The sequence below is a fragment of the Rhinolophus hipposideros genome, assembly GCF_964194185.1.
Source record: "Rhinolophus hipposideros genome assembly, chromosome: 4".
In the NCBI taxonomy this organism is placed as follows: Eukaryota; Metazoa; Chordata; class Mammalia; order Chiroptera; family Rhinolophidae; genus Rhinolophus; species Rhinolophus hipposideros.
Window position 1 is genome coordinate 103,608,653 of NC_138050.1, and position 22,022 is coordinate 103,630,674.

Genomic DNA, 22,022 nt, shown 5'->3' on the forward strand with positions numbered 1-22,022 from the left:
TGAGGGCACGACAAATGCTGCAGTCACCAACACAGCCGTGCAGACATCTGAAGGAAGAACACAGACTGGTGGTGTTGACTGTGGAGCACACGCTGTGGAACACCCACTCTGAGGTCAGCGCCGAAAACAGCCCTGTCTCGGTCTATTCATGCCCAACTTATACACTCTGCTCAGTAGAAATTCCAAGATCTGAATAGTTTGGAATATAAACAGCATTTCAGAGTCCCTGAGCTGACTTCCTAGGGGCTGGTCACAGTGGACAGCACAGAAAAAAATGTGCTAACATCAGCTTGCCTGGACCACTACCTAAAAACTGTGTAACGTCCTATGTCCTGATTTGTAGCAGTGGATCAAAATTACGATAAGCACTGACATGACTTCTAAACCGTCAGTGAAACAGTCATCGTAGGAAAAGCACCGCTCTCTTGGAGAAGCTACAACTCAGATGAATGAAAACCTAGGTGTTTGGGCCTCACTGCAGCTCTAGTTGACTCCAAAGAGATCAAAACTTCAATGAATTTTTAGACACAAGTTGTTGGTCACTCTTTTACTTCCAAGCTAAATATTTTTCCAACTGGCAACAGTTAGGAATCTATAACAGAGGAATTAAAAAGAAAAAAAAAGAAAAAAATTAAGGATTAGGCTGTTTACATAAGAGGATTTTATAAAATGGGTCATTACCCTTGTGTGCTGACATAAAAATATTTTAATCTGGGATGAGATGGTTCTTAACAGATATTTCCTTTAGAAATGTAATCAATTTTTGGATATGCCATTTAAAAAAGCACACACTAGTCTAAAGCTCAGTTCAACTTACTTGGCAGTATAAGACAGATACTACATTGAAAACAATTATTATCCTAATAAAACATGTCAATGTGATAAGAGAACTATTATGTGACTAAAACTTAGAAACTACAAATGTTCCAGGATGTCAAGTGTGTGTAGCAGCTGAGTTGTTTTATTCTAAAGAAATGTTCCCCAAATATTGGAAAACTGAAAAATACATCCTATAAGGAATGGATAAATGCTTCAACAGACTATGAGTCTTTTTACTTAAACTAAAAGCTGTTTGTACATTAAACCTTAAAAATTGGTTGTTCACTTTTCACAAACATTCTGGCACTTCTACACAAACATTGAGATTTAATTATTAAATGCTGGCATTACCTCTGCCTTCACTCCACTGTTCTTTCAAAGCAGCTGATACCAAATTAAAGCAATTTCAAGAACATAGGTATTCTTAGTAACCACATTTTTAAGGAAAGCAACTTTAAACCAATGGGCCATACAATAGAAAGATCAAAAATTACACAACCTTTCTAACAGAGCCTAATAAAAAATAGTACTCTCATTTTGCTTCCCTTTGGGGAAATTTAATGAGTTCCCTGAGAACTCCCATTGTTCCAAGGAGACAGGAGAGTTAACAGGCAGAGAAGCAGAGAAGCAGGGAAGACATTCATCTCAGTGCTATCTATGATAACCGACAGGCCTGGATGGAAACCAAAGTGCTTCGGAACTCATGAGGAGTGAAGCTCAGGGGACGGCTTCGCAGCGGCCTTCAGGGGCTGTGCTAGGGGCCGGGGGTATCTCTGAAACATGAAGGTGACACTGACACTCAGAAACTCAGTCAGTGCCTTATGAGGAAGTTTCTAGAGACACAACATTAAAAGGAATTTTAGGTCTCAGTCGTGAACACGAAAGTTACTTAGGGCCAGTGCCCTGTGCAGCTCCCTTTCACACACTCCCCCACCTCCATCGTGCACAACCACTTCCTCCATAAACAGTCACCCCTGGGAAGGTGTGCCCCAGGGTGGAACCATGAGGGAGCCGTGAGGGGCATCTATGGCCAGCCCGGCTCTGCCCTGTACAAGAGGTGACTTTGGAAGAGTCCCTATGTCTGAACCTCAACCACTGACATGTGAAAATGGGGAACACCAGCCTCTCAGGTTGGTGTGGGCATGGAAGGCACATGCTCATGAAAGGTAGTCAGTCCCATGTGAACTTTTCCTCTCTTCTCCACCCTCTGTGCCAACATGAATTCTGGGAAATGATAGTCCTTCTGAGGTAGCGGTTGGCAAATGTGAGCAGGTGTTACATGGAGCGTCATAGGGTCCCGGGACGGCAGGCCTTGATGCCCCAGGCTCTCACACGCCATGCAGCCACCCAGGAACTCTCTCTGCACAGCCACACCCTGTCAGTCACGTGGAATCCTGCTCTCAGCTGTCCTGGGCTCACATACCTTCTCCTTCCCTCCCATTCACCTCGCTGACACACACATCCCTGGGGCAAGCCAGACTTGCAACCTCCTAAAATGTGGGCTGTTTACTAGTGTCTAACTTATTAGCACATTTATTCCTTTCTCAGTGTCTAGCAAGCTTATTACAATGCTATACAGAAACAAGGCAAAGCAGCCGTAAAGATTCATTTTCTACTCGGTTCTGTAGACTTGTACTCCAAATTCCATCACCGTTCCTGGTTGCCTGCTGGCTTCCCACCCCCTCCATGGAAAATAATGATGTTTGAAGTTGTCCAGCCATCGGCAGACTCATTTCTGTCTGAATGATGCCTGCAGACCTGCAGAGAGGACCCTCTCATGCTTGTTTCGCCTCTTGTGTTTATCCGAGAGCAGCAGGAAAATAAATTAAAGGGCCCTGAAGTCTCTGCTGATGCTTGTGCAAGTGATATGCGCTGAAGATTTCATGAAAACATTCCTCTTTGCCTAAGGACTTGATGATAAGTTAGTTCCTGTTTATACCAGTGCAAACATATTTTGTCCCGAGTATGCATTAGTGCATTAAGCAGCAGAGAACGCCTTTCGGTAGAATGGAATTCTTCATTGTAAAAAATTTTCCACTACAGTAAATTGACAGCCCAAGCCAATTAACGTTCTTTCTCTCTCTCTCCACGCCACCCCCCACACCCCCTTGCATGTTTACAGGATTCACCTTAAAGGACTTACGGGGACAGCCGGCAAAATAAGCAGCATCAGCCAACCAGGAAATGATTTTAGCACAAAGGACTCGGACAACGACAAATGTATTTGCAAATGTGCACAAATGCTCACCGGAGGTGGGATGCTTTTCTCTCTTCCTATTTGTATTGGCAAGGACGCGTCTGATAGAGTGAAAGGCTGGCTCTTGGGACTTCTACCTGTGGTCGGTGACGATGTCCAAAGTTCATAAATAGACATGCTTGCTTGGTGTAGGGCGGTTTGTTCTTCACTTTCAGACTGTTGAGTGTTAAGCTAGAATGTGAAGCTCAGCTAGCACTGTCAGCAGGCGGCTGTCTCGCTCCCGGACCTGCCCTCGCCAGTGGGGCAAAGCGGCATGTGATAGTCAGCAAGCTCTCCCGAGTTTGTGCTCGCCGAGAAGATGGCCTTATTTCATTGTGCTTTGTTGAAAAGGTTAAATATTCAAACTGTCACCCAAAATAGTGAGACAGGTTTATGACTATAGAAATGTTTCCAGCTGATAATTTATTGTTCAAACAAGGAATTTTCAGTTATCTTTTTTAAAGGATTTCATTAATATATGGTAAATATGTATAAACACAAAAAAACTACCTAACTAACCTGCCTTTTTAGGGCACAAGTCGAAATAACTTATTGTCCACTTTATATTAGACTTTTATTTTCAGGTTCTTATTTTCTACCTTTCATGTCAGACTGCTTTAAAAAGATGAAAAACATACCCATGGGCCAATGATTGTTAAAACAGTCACTTACAATGGTTGGATTCCTATTCAGAAACATTCAAGAGTTCAATGAGAAGAACCAATTTTGGATTTCTAAAAGTTTAAAAACTGAATAACTAGAACTAGTTAATAGTAACCAAGATACGAAAATAGTCTGACAAATGCTGTCAAGTTAGTTCTTAAAAACACTTGGAAGACTTAAAACATGGATGATCTCTGCCAATGGTGCAGTGTAATCACACACAGCAAACTGGCAGGCTTAATTTGCAGAGACCTTAAATTGGATTACCAAAAACTCACTCATTACTCACCCAGAGAAACCCATGGTAAGAGCTAAGGTCAATATTTTGTAGACATAAGGTACTGTATAAACAAGTAAAAGATCCAAGCTTATCGCATGTCTGTACTTCAGTTAAGAACTGTTTACAGTCAAAAGGATTTATTTACGAAAATAATTTGAAATTCAAAAGGTTTCATTCTTTAAATTAATACTGAGAATATCAAACTTCATTACAAAAATCAATCCTATGGTTCATTAGACAATATATTTACATATAAAAATATGTTTGCAATACAGGTCTTCTCTACTAGCCATAATTATTTCACTAATTATGTCAGTGAGAGAAAGCTATTATTTTGATATGTAAAAGCTGCCTGTAGCCCTCGTCCTAACACAATAATCCTTTTTAAAGCCAACAAAAAGGGGAAATGTGGGGTAGGGGAGCCAAATATATCCAATCCTTTTTTCCTGTCTGCCATTTCCATACTGAACGCAGCTGTCTTCTCGAGAGAGTAGAAGTGCATTAATAACCAAATAAATAATATATTTATTTATTCAAATCAAGATTTAGGGCTGAGCGTGGAAGTAGAAAGACTGGGTAGAAGAAATGTAGCCCAAGAGAGAAAATAGAGCGGTTCCTACTACAAGGTCCTGACCCTTGGTCTGGACCACGGAGAAGCCAGCCAGCGATCAGCCAGATGGTTGCATGGGCAGGGAATTCTAGAGTTAAGTCAGAAAACAGGCTTCAGAATGGGCTCATCTATAAATCTGGACTCTTCCTGAATATTTTGAAGGATTCCGAATAAAACACAAATGTCTTAATCAAATTCAATTCAAGTTATGGAGCTACTACCATCAGGAAAGAATTAGGCACCTGGATGAAATAACGGGTGATCACAGTCCGATGGGTAAATAACGTAACAGAACATAACATAAATATAGCATAAGAATATTTCTTAAAGAAATAAAACGTTCAGAGACAACTAGAGCCGTTCTCCCAACACTTGCCCCTGAGCTAACCACTGAATTGAGGTTCATTCACCGTATTTACTTATCTTACTATATGGAAGACATCAATAATACTTCTGTTATTGTTTTCTCTATTTTAAACTTTTATATAAATCGCATCATGCTGTATGTGTCCTTCTGACAACACAGTGTTTTAGGATGTATTCAGATCAATGCAGGCAGACTGAAGCCATTCCCTCCCCGAAAAACCTAGGGCCTCTGGCATGCTCCTGTTTTCGGGTAAGCGCTGTAATGGCCACCCCAAATGGAACCATTCAGGGGTGGCTGTGGACCCACCCCGATCCTGCTGTGCCACACACTCAGCTCTGTCCCCTGGCTTCACCTCAGTGAGCACACCACTACAGCTTTACATTTTCTTTCTGTCTCTGGGGCTTAAAGATTCCCTTTTATCCAGCCCCACTGGGTACTTAAAACTTGGGGCTATATTTTAAACAAAAAGAATTGCTTTGGTAGGGAGAGGGAAGGCTGAATCAGCCCAGACTGCTGTGTTGTTGGGGCTGCAAAGGCAGCCTGGCCCAAGGAGAGCCGTCCAGTAAGTCCCCGGTTTTGACCCATCCACACTGTCCATCCCACCACTGCCTGTCCGATCAGGGTTGTGGGGGGCGGCCTCCTCGTCACTGCGATGGCTGAGCGGCCTTCCCACACGGCACAAGAGAAAAGCAGTGAGCAAGCTTGTAAAGACATCCGCCATAATGGAACTGTGGTTCAACCAGCGTTAAGGGTGGACAGCCTAACTTCCCACACATGCTGCACGCACGGGTATCCGCCTACTTAACATGCATGGAATGTGACTTGTGGATTAGCCGAGGACTTCTAACTCTGGGTGAGACAGTCAGGGGCACCTACTTCCTAATTCCTTCTGTGTTTTACTTTCACAGGCTGGTGGTTTGATGCATGTGGTCCTTCCAACTTGAACGGAATGTACTACCCACAGAGGCAGAACACAAACAAGTTCAACGGCATTAAGTGGTACTACTGGAAAGGGTCAGGCTACTCACTCAAGGCCACAGCCATGATGATCCGACCGGCGGATTTCTAAATGCCGGCACATACCCTAGGGATGGTGGATTATACTGGTTTCAGAGACGTACTCCTAGAGCTCTACAAGACACAGCTGCGTTCTGTCTCCCCGGCCACCTCAGACAGACACATGCTCCACAGGGCCCCACATCAGAGCCCCGTACACTTCACCACTGGCACCTGCAGCCCTCGAGGAACCAAAGCACAACCCTGAACCTTCGCCTTGTGACCTGGGAGAACATCTGTGTGAAGATGAATTTAAGCTGGCAAATGAGACTGACCGTGTACAGACTCTGTTGTCACAGCCAAGAGTGTCATGTGCGAGTTCATCAGTAAATAACTGGAAAACAGAACACTTAGGCTATAGAGGAGAGATAATCTTGGAAGTGCAGTCTTCTAAGCACTGTTCATGGACTGTGGAAATATCCACATGTCCTCAATTCAGCATCCCTATCTTAAGTAAAAGGAAGGAAAAATTCTCTAAGCCATGCAAATATATTACATATTCAGGGATTTTCTGAGAAGTGGTTATTAGCAGTTTCATATTTGGAGAAGGAAAAACATAGTTAATGCATTTTTGCTCCTCCTCTTAGATGCTTTAAATTTTCATTTTGAAAACAGCCTATTTACATATGTGTCGCCAGCTTAGTTTTAAGTTAATGCTCAAATATAGACTTCAAGTTTAGATGGTGAAAACTTCCAGGATCTTCCAGGATGTTCTTTTAGTTTATGTAAAGATTGTACTATTTTTTTTCCTTGCCTGTGTGTTAAATATGAAGGTATTTTTAGTAATTAATTATAACTTATTAGGTGATATGACTACATTTAACTTTTATGCTAATATTTACAATTTTGTAATTTGATTCCAAAATAACCGATTGTGCCTCATGACAAGGAAAATTCTACATGACGAGGAGAAAATTATACATTTCTTTGTATACATTATACAAAGAGACTTCACTATCTTTCACTTACTATTCTAATACAGAGGTCTTTTTTTCTCTTCCAGTAAGATATGTTCTAGAGAAGTAGGCTGCAATTAGTGGCTGAGAAACCCCTTTCAGTTAATGCATGTACAAAGCTATACTTCTCGGGCTAGAATCGCCCTGAAGTCATTTAAGGAAAAAACCAATTTGTATCAGTAAGATTTTTTTAAATGTCTACCAGAAAACTTTTAAAAAAAGTATTTTGAAGTCCAAAAACAAACCTGATATTTATAGTGTATTCATATGGGTACAGAAAATTTTGAGAGGTTGGAGTTAAGGTCTCACACACAACCTTAAATTTCTAGACTTTTAACCCAGAAGTTTTAGAACACTAATGAACACGTGTGTAGGCTTTATAATTTAGAGATGATTTCTCATTTATTTGCTTTCGAGTCAAGTGCTAGGAAGCTTAGAGTTAAATTTACAACCAGCATTTACTTTATGACTGTCTTCACCTTATACCACTCTACATTGTTTTTCTTTATTCCATATTTCTTATTTATTTTACTCCTACATGCCCACCCCACTCTCACCACAACTCAGTTTTGGAACACCTAACATTGCTATGTGTTTTGAGTCAATTTATGGACTTTGGAAAAGTCAGAAGCTCTGCTTTCCCCAGCACGTTGTACTTTCTCAACAAGCACATTAACTGAGTGAAAAACCTCCTCATTTTATTACATTTAAGAATGTTTCATAAATTCAACAGAAGTATCAGCTTTATATGAAGTAAAAAACTCTGATAATAAGAAAATATTACTGGTTCAAAGGAAACAATAAGTTTCTATGATATCTCAAAGACCACACGGCAGATACCGAGACAGAGAAATGATGATTCAGGAAAAATTGCCAACAACATAATTTGTATCACTTGCCCATGGAGGCAGGTTAAATGAACTTCAAAGATAAACCGCACTATGTTATTCAGGTTACATATACTCTCGTAAGACAGAGGATAGGGGGAATTTGTGTTTTTATTTTACGCTTCAATTCCTTACATGGTGTTTCAAACAAAGAGTCTTGCTGAGAGGAATTTTTCTCTCCTTAAGAAAACATTTATAGAGTTGTCAGGAAATCAAAACAGTAATCTTAAAAATGAAAACAAAACAACTCAACAACCTAGAGAACCATAGTGATTAAGGGCAGAGTTCAACTTGTTGTCATGTGATAGTCACATGGCATACTCAAATAACCAAAAATCCATGAAGACTGGCTGCAAAAAATCACCATTTATCTTTCAGGTATTAGGTTGGTGCAAAAGTAATTGTGGTTTAAAAGGTTAAAAATAATTGCAAAAACTGCAATTGTGTTTGCACCAAACTAATACTAATTTTTTGAAAGAATAAACTGTCACAAACCAGTTAACATTTCTGGAAATGAAAGCCAGCTACTGCATAGTCCTGCTTCCAAGTACACCTGTAATTATCTACTAAATTATTACTTAATCTTCAAAAAAATTAGGACCTGGAACTTTTCCATTAGCATTTCAAGTACTTAAAAGTCAGTTAAGTTGAAGTTGAGTTTAGGAAAACAGCAAAGCACCATGTCTACAGCAAAGACCACGTCTAATGCTAGCAGGCCACTATTTTTATACCTATCCGTTCTATCTCTATTCAGAGTAACAGGATTTATCTTCTAAAGTTGTATGCAAGATATAATATTACTGTCTTAAGAATCTACTTTTTTCTCATTTTTGTTTTTCTCAATCCTGAGAACTTTTGTAATGAAAAATTTGGGGGGCTGTATTCCTCAAAACTTTTTGCAGAATGTTCTCACATTCTCACATTTTTTCCCCACAAGTAAATAGATAAAAAGTGTTAAGTTCTGTGAATATGTCTTTTTAGTTATGAGCATCATCACACTTGATTTAATAAAAACTTGAGTCATATCTATGCTAATGATAATTTCCTGAGAATACCAAAATGTATAAATAAAATAGCATCTGACTTACAGGGGCTGCAGGGAAGGAGTCAGAAAGTTCAAACGGTTCCTCGGAAATCCAGTGACCCAGTTCCAAAGACCACAGTACCTGCAAGTGACACAGAACACAGAGAACTTGTAATGGGTTTATTAAGCTCTTACTGGGCAATAAACCACTTTGCAGATAGAGCAAAAACAAAACAGAATGACTAAAAAAACAGCAGTGACTACACATTCCATAGATCTGAAGCAGATGTGTCTTGAATACCACAGTGCCGTCAGAATCTTCAGGCTGCTTAAATGTTATGAATATTAATAAACAGTTAAAAAAGTCTCATGTGAGGTCAAATACTAAATATCACCCAATTTCTAAACATATGAAATACTATATCTATATCTATATCTATAGCTATATATATATATATACATACATACATATACATATGTGTGTGTGTGTGTGTGTGTGTATATATATATATATATATATATATATATATATTATTCCAAGTTTCCAATTTAAGGAAGCATTATAGACAATCCTCAGTAAATATTCTAGAATCTTATTAATTAAAAAGAATAGGAGAAGACAGACATAAGCCTAAATTAAAAAAACAACCCTTACAGAGTGTGACTTTGTTTATAACATTAGCTCATATTTTCAGTTCTCCATACACATTTGAAAATCCCTCCCAGACTTTTGAAGAGTAAAATGTCTCATAAGTAAGCTTTCATCACCATCGTCATCATCATCGTCATTTTTGAACCCACACATTTTTAAATGATTAAGACAATGTTTTCATTTTAATTCAACAATGTTTGAAATTCTGCAGTCATCTCTGCTCTATGACCAAACTCCCTAAAAACCTGTTTCTATGCACCAGAATTCTACAATTAAAATAATCAAACTGAACTACATGACTCACATTTATCTCTTATCTGCAATTTCATTTCTTACATTCAGTGAATCCATTCTTTTTTTCTAGAGTAATTACATAGAGTTCTTTTTGCTGAATTACTGGAAATGAGGCCTAACTCTTCCTTTTCGGTAGTTCCTAAGATTCAGAACCACCTACGGGAAATCAATCTTAAATACTTCCCTTTTTATAATATATTAAAGCTAGTACTCATCTAATACGGGACAGCAATTTTTTGTTTCAAAGAAAAAGTGAGTCTGATAGTGGAAGAAAGATGAGAACAGGATGTAGAATCTGAATGCTTCTTCCTAGTGCTGGCCTGGGCTCTACTTTAAACAGACTCATTTATCTATTCAACAACTATTTCCTTCTGCTCACTATTCGTTCATCTGTGAATAACTTACTGAGAGCGACCATGAATAAGGTCCCACACTGGGTCCTGGAAATAAACCCAAACCCACCTGAGAGAGAGAGAAGGGGAGAGGGTACTTCAGCACAGAGAGAGTACCACATGCCAAGATAGGATTAAAGTAGGAGGTGGATATTTTTTTCTTTTTCATTTTTTTGGCTAGAGAAGAGGGTGCTTTGGAAGACGTGCTAGGAAAATGGGGCTGGTTGGATCCCTATGGTGAGGTAGCACAGATACCCAGTTTCCACCCCATGTGCTTGGGGGCCTTGGCACGTGGCAAAAGAACTGTTGGACAGGAGAATTGGAAGACAAGCCAGAAAAGACAGGAAAAAGAGCTCCCAGGGTGTTGGGCCCAAGATGACATAATGGGACTGGAGGGAAAATCTGTGTCCATTAGAGAGAGAGAGAAAGTACCAAGTTGTGTTCTCAGGGTCCCGGTTCAAACTTCAGTTAGATCTGTGTGTACACAAGCATTTTGTCATTTCAGTTTCTGTTGTCCCCTGATTTTTATGGCCTACCCAACATTATAAAAACAAAATGACTTATCTTGATAAGTTCAGTGAAAGAAGGTATTAGAAAACTGGTGAGCCTACACTGAAATCACATTTCTCCCTGGCTCTTTATGGCTGGTTAAAAACATTTAAATAACTGTGTTTACCTTACTTACTATCGTTTATAGACACACACTAGCAATATGTGTGATTCCCTACAAATACATGCAATTCGCCAGGAAATAAAATGTAAGTAGTTTTAAAACCAGGTTCATTTTAAACATGAGGCAATGTAGAGAAATAGTACAGCAAGAAACACAGTGTACCAGTGAGAGAGTCCAGGGAACCAGTCTTAATTATGTAAGTGGAATTTGAGTTCAGATATAAACCCATCAAAATGCCAACTGCATTTAAACTACCTCTTGGAGAAAATTTATGTTCTCTGAATCTGTCCCCTTCTAAATGCTACGGAAATAAAACCGGAAGGCATCTAAGTAGAATTGTGATGAATTAATAAATTTCATTTTAATAGGTATCCCGGGAATGAATAATGTAAAGAGATAGCGGAGAACATTAATTTGATTGCAAGGAAATCAAATCAGAAATGTATTACAGAAAACAATTACAAACTTTTTGCTTTAGTACCTTCATTAGCCAAACTTATCTTTGCCTTATCGAATGTTCAAAATAGGGAAAATACAGTTTGCAAAATAACAGTTAAGGCTTTTTATTTAAAAATAAAAAGTTAATCTGATGTATTTCCTATAATATATGTGGATAGACCAAAAATAACTAAGAAGCTAAACAAAGCGAGGAATGGGGTTGAATGAATACAGAAGATCTATTCCCGTGTGTAAGAGCCCTAACCAAGAGGACCAAGTCACTTCAGCATCCACTGCAAATGAATATATTTTTGACACTTCAAAATTGTCATTCATAAATGTGACCCTTGATGTGTTTAAGTAAGAACCATTTTCTCGTCTTATCATTAGATTCACAGCTACTGATGGACAACTTTCCAGAAAGCAGGACTGAATACGCAGTTAGGTCCAGATCAGGCACAATGCACACGGTCTGTTTGTTCTGTGGATGTCTACTCCTTCCGCTCGGACAGCACGAGGCATCGCAGCTACTACAAAACCAAGCCAGAAAATGGCACTGCTGTCAAATGCAGGAACAGCATCCTACACAGAGAAGAAAATGAACTCACTGTGGCTAAACAGTAAAATAGCATCTTCACCAGATTCCAATACTCAACTAAAACGACAGAATTAAAAGCAATGGGAAAAGAGTCCACAGTAGATGAAATACGATGACATTTTGGAAGTTGCAAAGCAGGTAGATAAATGGTAACTGACAGAAGGGCAAAAAAAAGCTGGAACGTAAGTATCCACACAAGGAAGTCTCCAATTATCTCCTCAGATGCCTAGAAAGACAGAGAAATGGATGGCACCAGATATGTCTGAAAATGGGGTGTAGAGCAGGATAAAAAGGAGGAATGTCCTACCCCCACCCCAGCCCACTCTCCTCTAGAACAAGACAAAATACAATCAGATGGGTATTTCTGGGAGTGATGGTGGGAAGTAAAGAGAAAACTTCTCCAGCACGGCCCTCATCCTAGACACCAGCACAGACCCTGGGGCAGGACTTGGGCGTTCTTTTCTGGGGACAGTGATCAGCCCAGGAAATGAAAGACATACAAATACTAACACTAGGACCTCCTTCAATCAAACACCTCCATCCACATCACGTTATCTATACGCCACTCAGGCACAAACGTTTCAATCAGCTTTTCAGTGCCTCATTATTACACATGATTTTACACCCATTGGATAAGTCTCTAGAATGAAAACATAGGACAAACCAAACAATAAGGGCGTTCCTGGGATCACACTGACGGGAAGTCCCAGGATAACAACTGTTCTGTAGACCTAGAAAGAACCAGTCAGTTCATGGGGTGTCGCCAAGAAAAACACATGGGATTGGAAGATTATCCAGTGTGTAGCCAGATTTGAGAGAAGACTTATAATGCTTTTAGAAATTTTTGCAGTAAATTAGTGGTAGGTACACAGAAAACTAAGCAATCAAATAATTGTTAATGATTAGCTCAGGAAAAAACAAAGATTACTAGAAAGGAAATAGAATCATAGTACATTATACGGCTCAGCTCAAATAGTATTCAAATAAGCATCCATATTTGTGAGTGTATGTGTGACTGTGGGCGTGTGTTCATACGGATATATAAAACTTGAAACAAAAATTAGAACCATACTGGATAGATGAGGGAGGGGAGGTGTCGGTAGTTGTGGAAGCTATATGGTCGTATTTTAATCTTCCATAATGTGTATATGTGAAAAATTAAAAAATGGTACGAAAACCATTTTATTTAGAAGTATGTAGGTAAAAACATCACAAGGCTCTTTTAAGAGTGAGAATCAGGCTGGAAAGCGACAGAACAGGCAAAGCCACTTTTTATTACAGCCTCAAAAATTGTATTGATTTTTCAAACATGTTATTTTGGAAAATTTTAGACTTACTAAAGAGTTGCCCAGCTAGTACTGAGAGTTCTCATTTACCCATCACCTAGATTCCTCTATTGTGTGAGTCTGCAACTTTGCTCTTCTGTTGAAAATGTGCTTTGCCAACTAGAACTGGCTTGTCAACATCTACAAAACCATTGTGCTGGGCTTCGAACTGGAACTGAGTTGAATCAATAGCTCAAAATAGGGAGAACCAACAGGTTAGAAAACATTGCGTTTCCCAACTCATAAACACAGTATTTCTCTCCTTTAATTTAGGTCTTCTTTGATTTCTTTTATCTGAATTTTGTAGTTTTGAGCAAACAGATTCTGCAAATATTTTGTCAGATTTAAACTGAAGTATTTCAATGTTGGGGATACTAATATAAGTGGGATTTTTTATTTTTTAAATTAGAATTACAGTTGTTCACTACTAGTGCACAGAAGTACAACTGAATTTTGTACACTGACCTGGAATCCTGTAATTTTACTGAACTCAACCTGCTAGTTGTGGAAGCTTTTTGTAGCTCTGCTGCTGTTTTCCACATAGACAATCATGTTTCCCATGAATAGACGGTTTTATTTCTTCCTTTTCCAATCTGTATGCATATATATTTTTTTCTTGCCTTATTGCACTGGCGAGGACTTCCAGTATAATGCAGAAGAGGAACAGTGACAGCATTAAAGTTGCTTGAACTACTTTGTGAGGCAGGCTAATTTGGTTTATAATGTAACAGGACATCATAAAACCAAAGTGTTCTTGTGTATAAATTAAGGTTTCTATGGAAAGCACAGGTTTTCTTGCTTAATCTTTTAAGTTTTGTTTCGAAGTAAAATAAAGTGTAGATTGTTTTCTAGTACTGTTGTTGGCTAGTGGTCATGGTACTTTCATTAGCTGCTTCAACTTCCTATCCCCAAAGAATAATTAGAAAATTCTGAGTTATCAAACGTACTACAGCTCAACATTAGTAAATGACACTTTCCAAACCAGAACCCATAAAATTATTTTTTCACCTTAATTTCTTAATATTTTCTTAATTGCCTAAGAAGTTTTCTTCAGCTAAAAAAATGTCATTTACTCAAAGTATTTAAAAAGTAAAATTACTAAACAAGGTATCCTTAACTTTTGACTTCTCAAAAAAAAATTTTAAGTGAGGGAAAACAATACAGAAATATTTCAATATATAAGTGATGAAAGAAGGTTGTTATTAAAGAAAGAGAGCCCTGTACGAGGGATTTTAGGTTGCAATGGAAAAATCAATCACCCATATGATGATGATTCACTATTGGTATGAAAATTACAACTGCAATATGAAGCTGACTTAACTCACTGGAGAGCATTACTGATCGTGTTGAAAACATTTATTAACGCTTAGTTTCTTATTGTAATTGTAATATTGAGGTTATTCCAAGTTTCTAAATAGCCAACTAAATCAATCATTGTTTTTGGACCTGTCTCCACAGCATACCACCTACCATATATAACTGTTAAATTCAACAGCAGTTGTGGTACTAAGAATACATTTGAGAACATAGCAGGAAAGAGAACCAAAAAAGGGCTTTCTCTGTGGGAAATGTCAACAATATTCTTTGCATACAAAGGAATTTATATCGCACAAACACCAGCTAATTAATTAAAATCAAATCTGACAGAAACTTGTGCTACCCATGGGAAACTAGTTAATTTCAAACAGTTCAAAAGTATGGTTTATTCTCTACTTCAATCACTGAACAGTGATTGGGGCCGTTTTCATTACTCTCTGTCCTACCCATCCTTTCCTCTACCAACTGCAGGAAGAAACATTTGGTTGTTAAGAGTTTATAGAGGTATCGAGACATATATTCAGAATTTGTAAATCTTTTCTTTCCGATAGAAGAAAATCAAAAATAGTAATGACTAATTTGTCACTATTTTAAGCTCACAGCAAAATTACAAAAATCACATTAAAAATATTTTTCTCATATTTTACAGGTTCTTTGTCTCAGTTATAAGGGTAATTGATTTTCTCAAACAACAAAACATTTAGAGAATTTGTTACTATGTAATACTGGTTTTATTTTGTTTCTAGAGGGAGGATAGTATTTGTTTCTTCTACAACTAGACCGTACCGGACTGTATAGTGTACTGGTTAAGAACACAGAACCCAGGATGCTGGGTTATCCCAATCTCTGTCGCTTTCTAGCTTTGTGACAAGAGGTGAGTTACTTAACCTGTGTGTCTCATAAAAATATTATACATCATTATAAATTTTAACATATACATGCAGTTAATGAAATAGTTGTGGCAAGGAAGTTATTTCTAGGTTAAACTTTGGGAGATAAAAAAAATCAGGGCTATCAATAGCACAATTTTTATTAACAAATAAAAGGGTGCTTATGTCCTAAATACTTTGGAGCCAGAAAACAGAGGAGGTCTAGTCTTCCAAAAAGACCAACTTGAACTGGCGACATTTCAAGGCAATAATAATATTTGTTCCAAAATAAGCCATTCCTCTGTATTTCCAACACATCTCAGAACATCAAGAAATGCTTTCTATAATTCCATAAAGTAATTTAAAAATACAAACCTATTCAGTAGATGCAATGCCTGCCTCCGTGAAGCAATTTCCCATATATAATTTCTTTCAATTGTGGTGAAATCCCATAATAATACAATTAACCATTTGAAAGTGTACAGCTCAGTGCCATTTAGCACATTCACGATGTTGTACGAGCACCACCTCTTTCTAGTTTCAGAACTTTTTAATCACCCCAGGAACACACTCTGTACCCACTAAGTGGTCATTGATCTCTCTCTCCTCCTGGTAACCACTCATCAGCTTTGTGTCTCAGTGCGTTTGCCTACGACAGACATTTCACAGGAAAAGGACCATACAACATGTGACCTGTGTGTCCAGCTTCGCTCACTGAGCAGTGTTTTCAAGGTTCATTCAGGTGATGATTTGAATGAAGGTGACTGACAAGTGCCAAACAATGTTTGTTTAATAACAGTAATTAATAGTTATTGAGTTTATTGTGCACTTTATTTAGATAATGAAACTGAGGCTTTGAGACTCCAACTGCCTTTCTCGTCACACAACTAGTAAGGGGCAAGGTTAGCATGAAAACTCACTGTCTTATCGGTTAACCTTTTAAACCCACGTAAGGTGGTGTGCAATTATGGGATGAATGCACCCAAGTTTAAGGCAACAGAAGATAAAAATATTCTCTAGGCTATCTCTGGAAGTAGATGCCAGAAAGAGTGTGGGCTATGAATTAAGGAAAAGCTCAATTCAAACTCAAAATTCACCATTTTCAAGTACTGTGACACTGAGCAATTTACTAAAGCTGAAGTAATACTCGAGAATTGAATAAATTCAAGTCTCCGTTTCCCCAAGGATTATTGTTGTGACAAGCTGAGAGAGCATGTGTAAATCTCCTGACAAGCCAGCCGCAGAACTCTACATTTCCTGTGATGAAAACGCACATTGTTTGGAAGCAGCCCCATGCCCACCCCAACTCTGGCGCGGCCTCTGGCACGTCCCTGGTAGCCTCAGTTCCTAGACCAACAGCTTAACACACCACCTGGGCGCTGGCAGCCCATTAAGCAGCTCGAGACCCAGACCCATGGCCTCAGAATCTGCATTTTAATAAGATCTCCAGAAGGATTCATATGTTTTTAAGTCTTAAAAAGCATAGTTCCAGCTGCCTCAAAAAAAGTGGCATGAAACCAAAACCTTAACACAACCTATTTAATCAAGACAGAGGAGCTAAGCAACAAAGTGCTAAAAATAAGTAGTTACGAACTCTTTTCCCTGTTTAAGAGATATTAACGGACAGAGACTAAACATCAGATAGTAAGAGGAAGAAGCAGCTGCCTGTTGACATACGTTGGACTATTCTTACTAAAATGTTTAGCTATATTGTGTATAGGCTTTTAAAGTTAGATTTACGCTGCCTGGATTGTACCCAATCTTTTCCAGCGTGCAAAAACAAAAATGGATTATTTTTGGATTTGAGAGCTTAACTGCTCATTACTAGTCTCTTTTTACATATTGCTAAGCAAAGACCAGGGTGACCCAGCATTTCACCAGCGTACTTAAATGTGAAGTCCAAACATCTTTATAAATAACACAAGCTCGTATTTTTCTTATCAAAATGAAAACAAAGAAATAAATATAACACATTCCAATGTAACTAAAATAAATAGCAGAAACATCACTTTGCTTTATGAAAACAGAGTAGAAATTATTATTACCATCACAGACAATAATCCAAATATTATGGCTACTAAGAACAATCACTGTTTTTTTGTCCTTAGAATCCATGAATTTGAGTGACAAATTTTTTTTTCTTAAACGAGCATGAGGGAATCTTATTTTCATGAATTTTAACAAGAAGCACTTGCACTACGTGAATTTATAATGACGTCCAATATTTTTATATGACAACGTTAGCTAATCAGAGGCAAGAAGAAATTCTGAGATGTTTAATATAACTAGCAAGTATGTTTAGTCATCTACATCTTCATTTATTCATTCAACAAGTAAGTGCTAAGTCCCATGTTCAACCCTGGGTCTTGGGCCATGTAAAGAGACAGATACTATCTGTGCCCTTAAAGAACTTGTAATCACTCACGAGCCAGCCTCTGCTGAAAAGGTGCTGCTTTAATGTTTGAAACATGCTTTGCTTTGTCCTAGCCCCTTGTGCCAAGAAGGTATAGTTGCCTCTAAGTTTTACTACCAAAAATACTATTTACAATTTAACAATTGAAATAAACGTTCCACTTCAATCAAGTATAGTGCACGGAATATTACAAAACACTTAGAAAAAAAACACCTGCTTGTAACATTACGTGTTTGTGTACTATTCTTTCTTGTTTTGTTGTTATGCAACAAAACCCAAGTCAAAGAGTTACACAAAACAGAGGCAGGTGCAGATGGGTGTCTCCCCTCACTGGCGGATGCTCTCCGATGGAGTGTGATTTAGCAGAGAGTGGGCAGGACTGACCATGTGCAGGACAGAAGCACTTCACCGGACCCAGCTTCACGAGAGCCGGAAACCAGAGATCACACGAAAGCATTCAGTGTGAAGGCTAAGTCTGTACGCCTAGGTGCCACCTGAGAGTCTGTGCTGGGTAAAGTACCAGGTGAGGCAGAACTTCAAGGTTCGGGTAGACAGACTTTCTTTCAAAAGAAGAAAAACCAGTTGAAAAGCGCTAAGAAGTAGACCTATCATGCACCTAAGGCAAGCTGTTATTTCAGCTGACAAAATTACTGCTAGTTACATATTTCTCATTCTCTGGTAAAGAAAAGCCTACAAAGTTTCCTGCAGAGAATGCTTTTTAAAGTATAAGTACTTCAGCAAGGTATAATCTGTGGCCAAGTCAAGACGAACTCAAGAATCCAGCCAAAGCAACGACTTTTCAGAGAAATGCATCGAGCGGATCACACATAAAAAGTATCAGGTAGCAAAGTGTACAATGCTGTCAATGACAGTTTTCCAAAGTGTACAACAGTCTCCTAAAATCCAGCATTTCTTAATATCCGCTCTCTTCACAAATGACAATGAAAGCCTAACTCCCAGAGGGTCCTGATGCAGACGCTAACAGAGCTCAAGTAGGATGATGCTGGCAAACTATTTTAACTCAGGAATCGAGCTCAGAAAGCCAAGAGGAGGAACAGGTAACAACGCCCCCATCGTTACTGATGACCACCGAAGTGATGGGGAACTGAAGCCAATTTTCGAAAAGTCCCAGAGAACGCAATCATGTTAAATTTTCTGATGAGAACGTTAAACTGAGATATTCTGTGCCACTTACCAATGGTGATGTCAGAAACAGAGGTGAAAACTTAGGCACTCAACAGAAAGCTGCAAAGGTTAGAGGATAATGGTGGAACTCTGATTAAAGCTAAGTTCTTTTTCTAAAAACAAGTTTTGGATGTGTCCTGGAAGTCCCAGTCAGAAGGCGAGGAAGAGGTAATTTCAGGTTTAAACAATTACTACTCAATTGCCCCAATTAGACAAAACAAAGTGAGGAAGCAGTGTGGCCGGCCCTTCAAGGCCGCACGTCTGAAAGAACAAGTGGGAACAGAGCTGAGCCGCCTGATTTGCTCATGTTCAGCCTTACCCATGTGAACTGCACGCCAAACACAGCACCTTCTGATTCCACATGCACGGCCTTCATCTAGTTTCATTTGGTCTGGGGAGCCAATAGATTTAGGTGCTTCACGAGGCCACTCCCAACTCATCATAATAAACCTCGATTGTCTTTCAATGGGCCACGTCACAAGGCTTGAATCATATTTCATGTTGCCCAGCTAGCTACCAAGACCAGTGCCTCTGATAAGTCCGAGAAGTCAAGAAACAGCTCTCCACACCCCGCTCTGCCTCTTTACTTCCTGCTCACCTGCTCATGGTCAGCCCTTCTCAGCGTTAGACGTACTATTTTCAAGGTCTGACAACTTCCATGCAGTCAAATCCAGGGCCCACTTCTGTCCTTCTGCTATTCACCTCTCGGCAGCATTAACATGGCCTAGCACACTCTCCTTCCTCAGACAGTCCTCTTGTGACAGCATCACGTTCTCCTAGTGCCCCACCTGTCACCTGGTCCCCCCCTTCCCTCGGACTTCTGCATGTGGGCACAGCCCCGGGCTTTGTCCTCAGCTCACTCCTCTCCTCACTGCCATGGCTGTAGATGCCATCTGTGGACTCATGTTCCCAAATAAATAGTTAGCGCTAAGCTCTGTGTGCGCGCGCACACACACACACACACACACACACATCTAATGTGATATGTAGAATCTCTACTTGAACGTCTAATAGGAATCGCACACTCCATATGTATGGCTCAGAATTTTCTATTGTACCCCAACCTGAAAAGTTACTCCCCCAGTATTCGTCATCTCAGGAAGTGGCACCACTGAGTTGTTCTACCTTCAGTTGCTCAAGTGAAAAGTCTAGGTAGTATGAGCTATCTTGACTTTCTCCTCCATGCAAGGTCTCAGACGTAGGACCTGTGTGCTCGCTTTTTCATGCCAGGTGAATTAAGGAGATTGCGTCTCGCACCTTTACAAAATTAAAGCACAAATTACTAATGTAGAGATCTGAAGTCCACGAGCGGAGATGGACCCGCATTCCCAGTGGTTAGCGGCTGCGTCCCAGGCTGACTGCACAGCCGTCTCACTCTAAAACCCAACGTCCACGCCTTCAAACCCACCCACTAGTCATTTCCAGATGACAGTTATGGCCCTGTTCATGCATCTTGTCAAATGTCCTCACACAGGGCAACACCAAAGCCCTGCGTTTTCCAGGCGAGGCAACGTTTTCATATCTGTCCTCAGTCAAAGATTACGGAACTGGGAAATATGAGAGCTTCCAGGGTGGGAAGAGTGCACCCAGGGACTCGTCAGGATGAACAGAAGGAGGGAAGAGGGAGGGGGAAGGACCCAAACAAGTCCCATCTCCTCTGGTCCCCGGACTCGGTTCTACTGCACACAGAGCTCAGGCATTTTCCCGTCACCACCTCACGTGAGAGGAGCCAGAGCTCCAGGTCGTGTGTCAGTCCACACACAGAACCCATGACTTTATCAGCGACAGTGTGTACCTGAGGAGAGTGCTGAGATGACTTCGCAGACTCAGTGCCTCTTTGCCCAGGTGTTTCAAGGCAGATGAGCTGCTTTTCCCAGCGTCTCCATCACTAAACACAGAGTCCTTGTCTGTTGCAGAAGGTTCTGCACGAGCCCAAGGAGACCGAGGGTGTGAAAATGCTTTTTAAAGTATAAGGACTACAGCAAGGTATAGTCTGTGGCCGAGTCAGGAAGAGCTCAGGGGTCCAGCCAATGACGGTTCCAAGACCCACATTGGGGGCTTGGTCAGCGTGGCCCCATCCGCGCCTTGCACACGGCTGTGGCCTCGCGCACGGTTTGCTAGAGAACTTCAGAAAACAGCTCAAAGTCCCCGGTGACAAATGTGGTACACCAAGTACATTCTGTCTAGAAATTATTCTCAGAATGTGCTCAGGAGTTAATCTTCCAACTTCAAGTAAAAACAAACAAGAAAAAAAGGTTTTCAAAGACGCTTCCTTCGGAGTGGTCTGGGAAGGCAGGTGACGTACCCGAGAACCTGGGCCGACCACGTGTAATTTTAGGGCAGTGACTTACATTCTTCAACGCAAAGCAGCGCGCTGCGCTCCAGGAGATACATAAGCATTTCACTCTCATTGTGACATTTGATTCTGTGCCCTCGGCAGTAGTCAGACTCGCCGCTTACCGAGTTCACTGCGAGAAAGCCAAAACTGATCACCTGAAGAAAATGGACCCATCGTGAAATCATTTCTTGATTGTAAAGTGTTCTTTGTCATTAACAGTCAACCATCCTGAAATGTGCTGCAGGCCTGATTTAGCTCCTAAACTCTAGATTTGCACTCACAATTCATTTAGCTTAAAAACCCTGTGTCAAGCTTTATTCAGAAGCTGTACAGAATTTTTTTAACCTGAATTTTTTAACCTGAATCCAGGAATGACAGCTCACTCCTACACCGAGGGAGGCCGAGCTCTATGCCAACAAAAGCCGGGAGGGAGAAGACAGGTTGTGCGGCCCTGTCACGCCAACGAAGTGGCGTGAGGGCAAAGCAGAGCTGTAGGTAAGTGAGCAAAGGAAGGAAACGCCTGGGGAGTGACAGTCAGAACAGAGGAGTATCCAGAGAACTCAAAGAGCACTGAGCCCAAGCCCGGTTTAATAGAAAAGCTATAGTCTAAAGGGACACTTGGGTCAAATC

At 40.0% G+C, this 22,022-nt stretch overlaps 2 protein-coding genes across 3 annotated transcripts in view; one reads left to right on the forward strand and one right to left on the reverse strand.

Annotated features, from left to right (window-relative positions):
• Window positions 1–9,122, forward strand: part of ANGPT2 (angiopoietin 2) — a 53,804-nt gene extending 44,682 nt beyond the window's left edge. For both annotated transcript variants that reach the window (XM_081046987.1, XM_081046988.1), the window contains exons 8-9: window positions 2,942–3,072; window positions 5,884–9,122. In XM_081046987.1, coding sequence (XP_080903113.1) covers window positions 2,942–3,072; window positions 5,884–6,044 — 292 coding nt within the window. In that variant the 3' untranslated portion in view covers window positions 6,045–9,122. The remainder of the gene's footprint in view (window positions 1–2,941; window positions 3,073–5,883) is intronic.
• MCPH1 (microcephalin 1) overlaps window positions 1–22,022 on the reverse strand; it is a 172,922-nt gene that overhangs the window by 117,469 nt on the left and 33,431 nt on the right. The window contains exon 5 of the mRNA XM_081046992.1: window positions 8,963–9,040. Coding sequence (XP_080903118.1) covers window positions 8,963–9,040 — 78 coding nt within the window. The remainder of the gene's footprint in view (window positions 1–8,962; window positions 9,041–22,022) is intronic.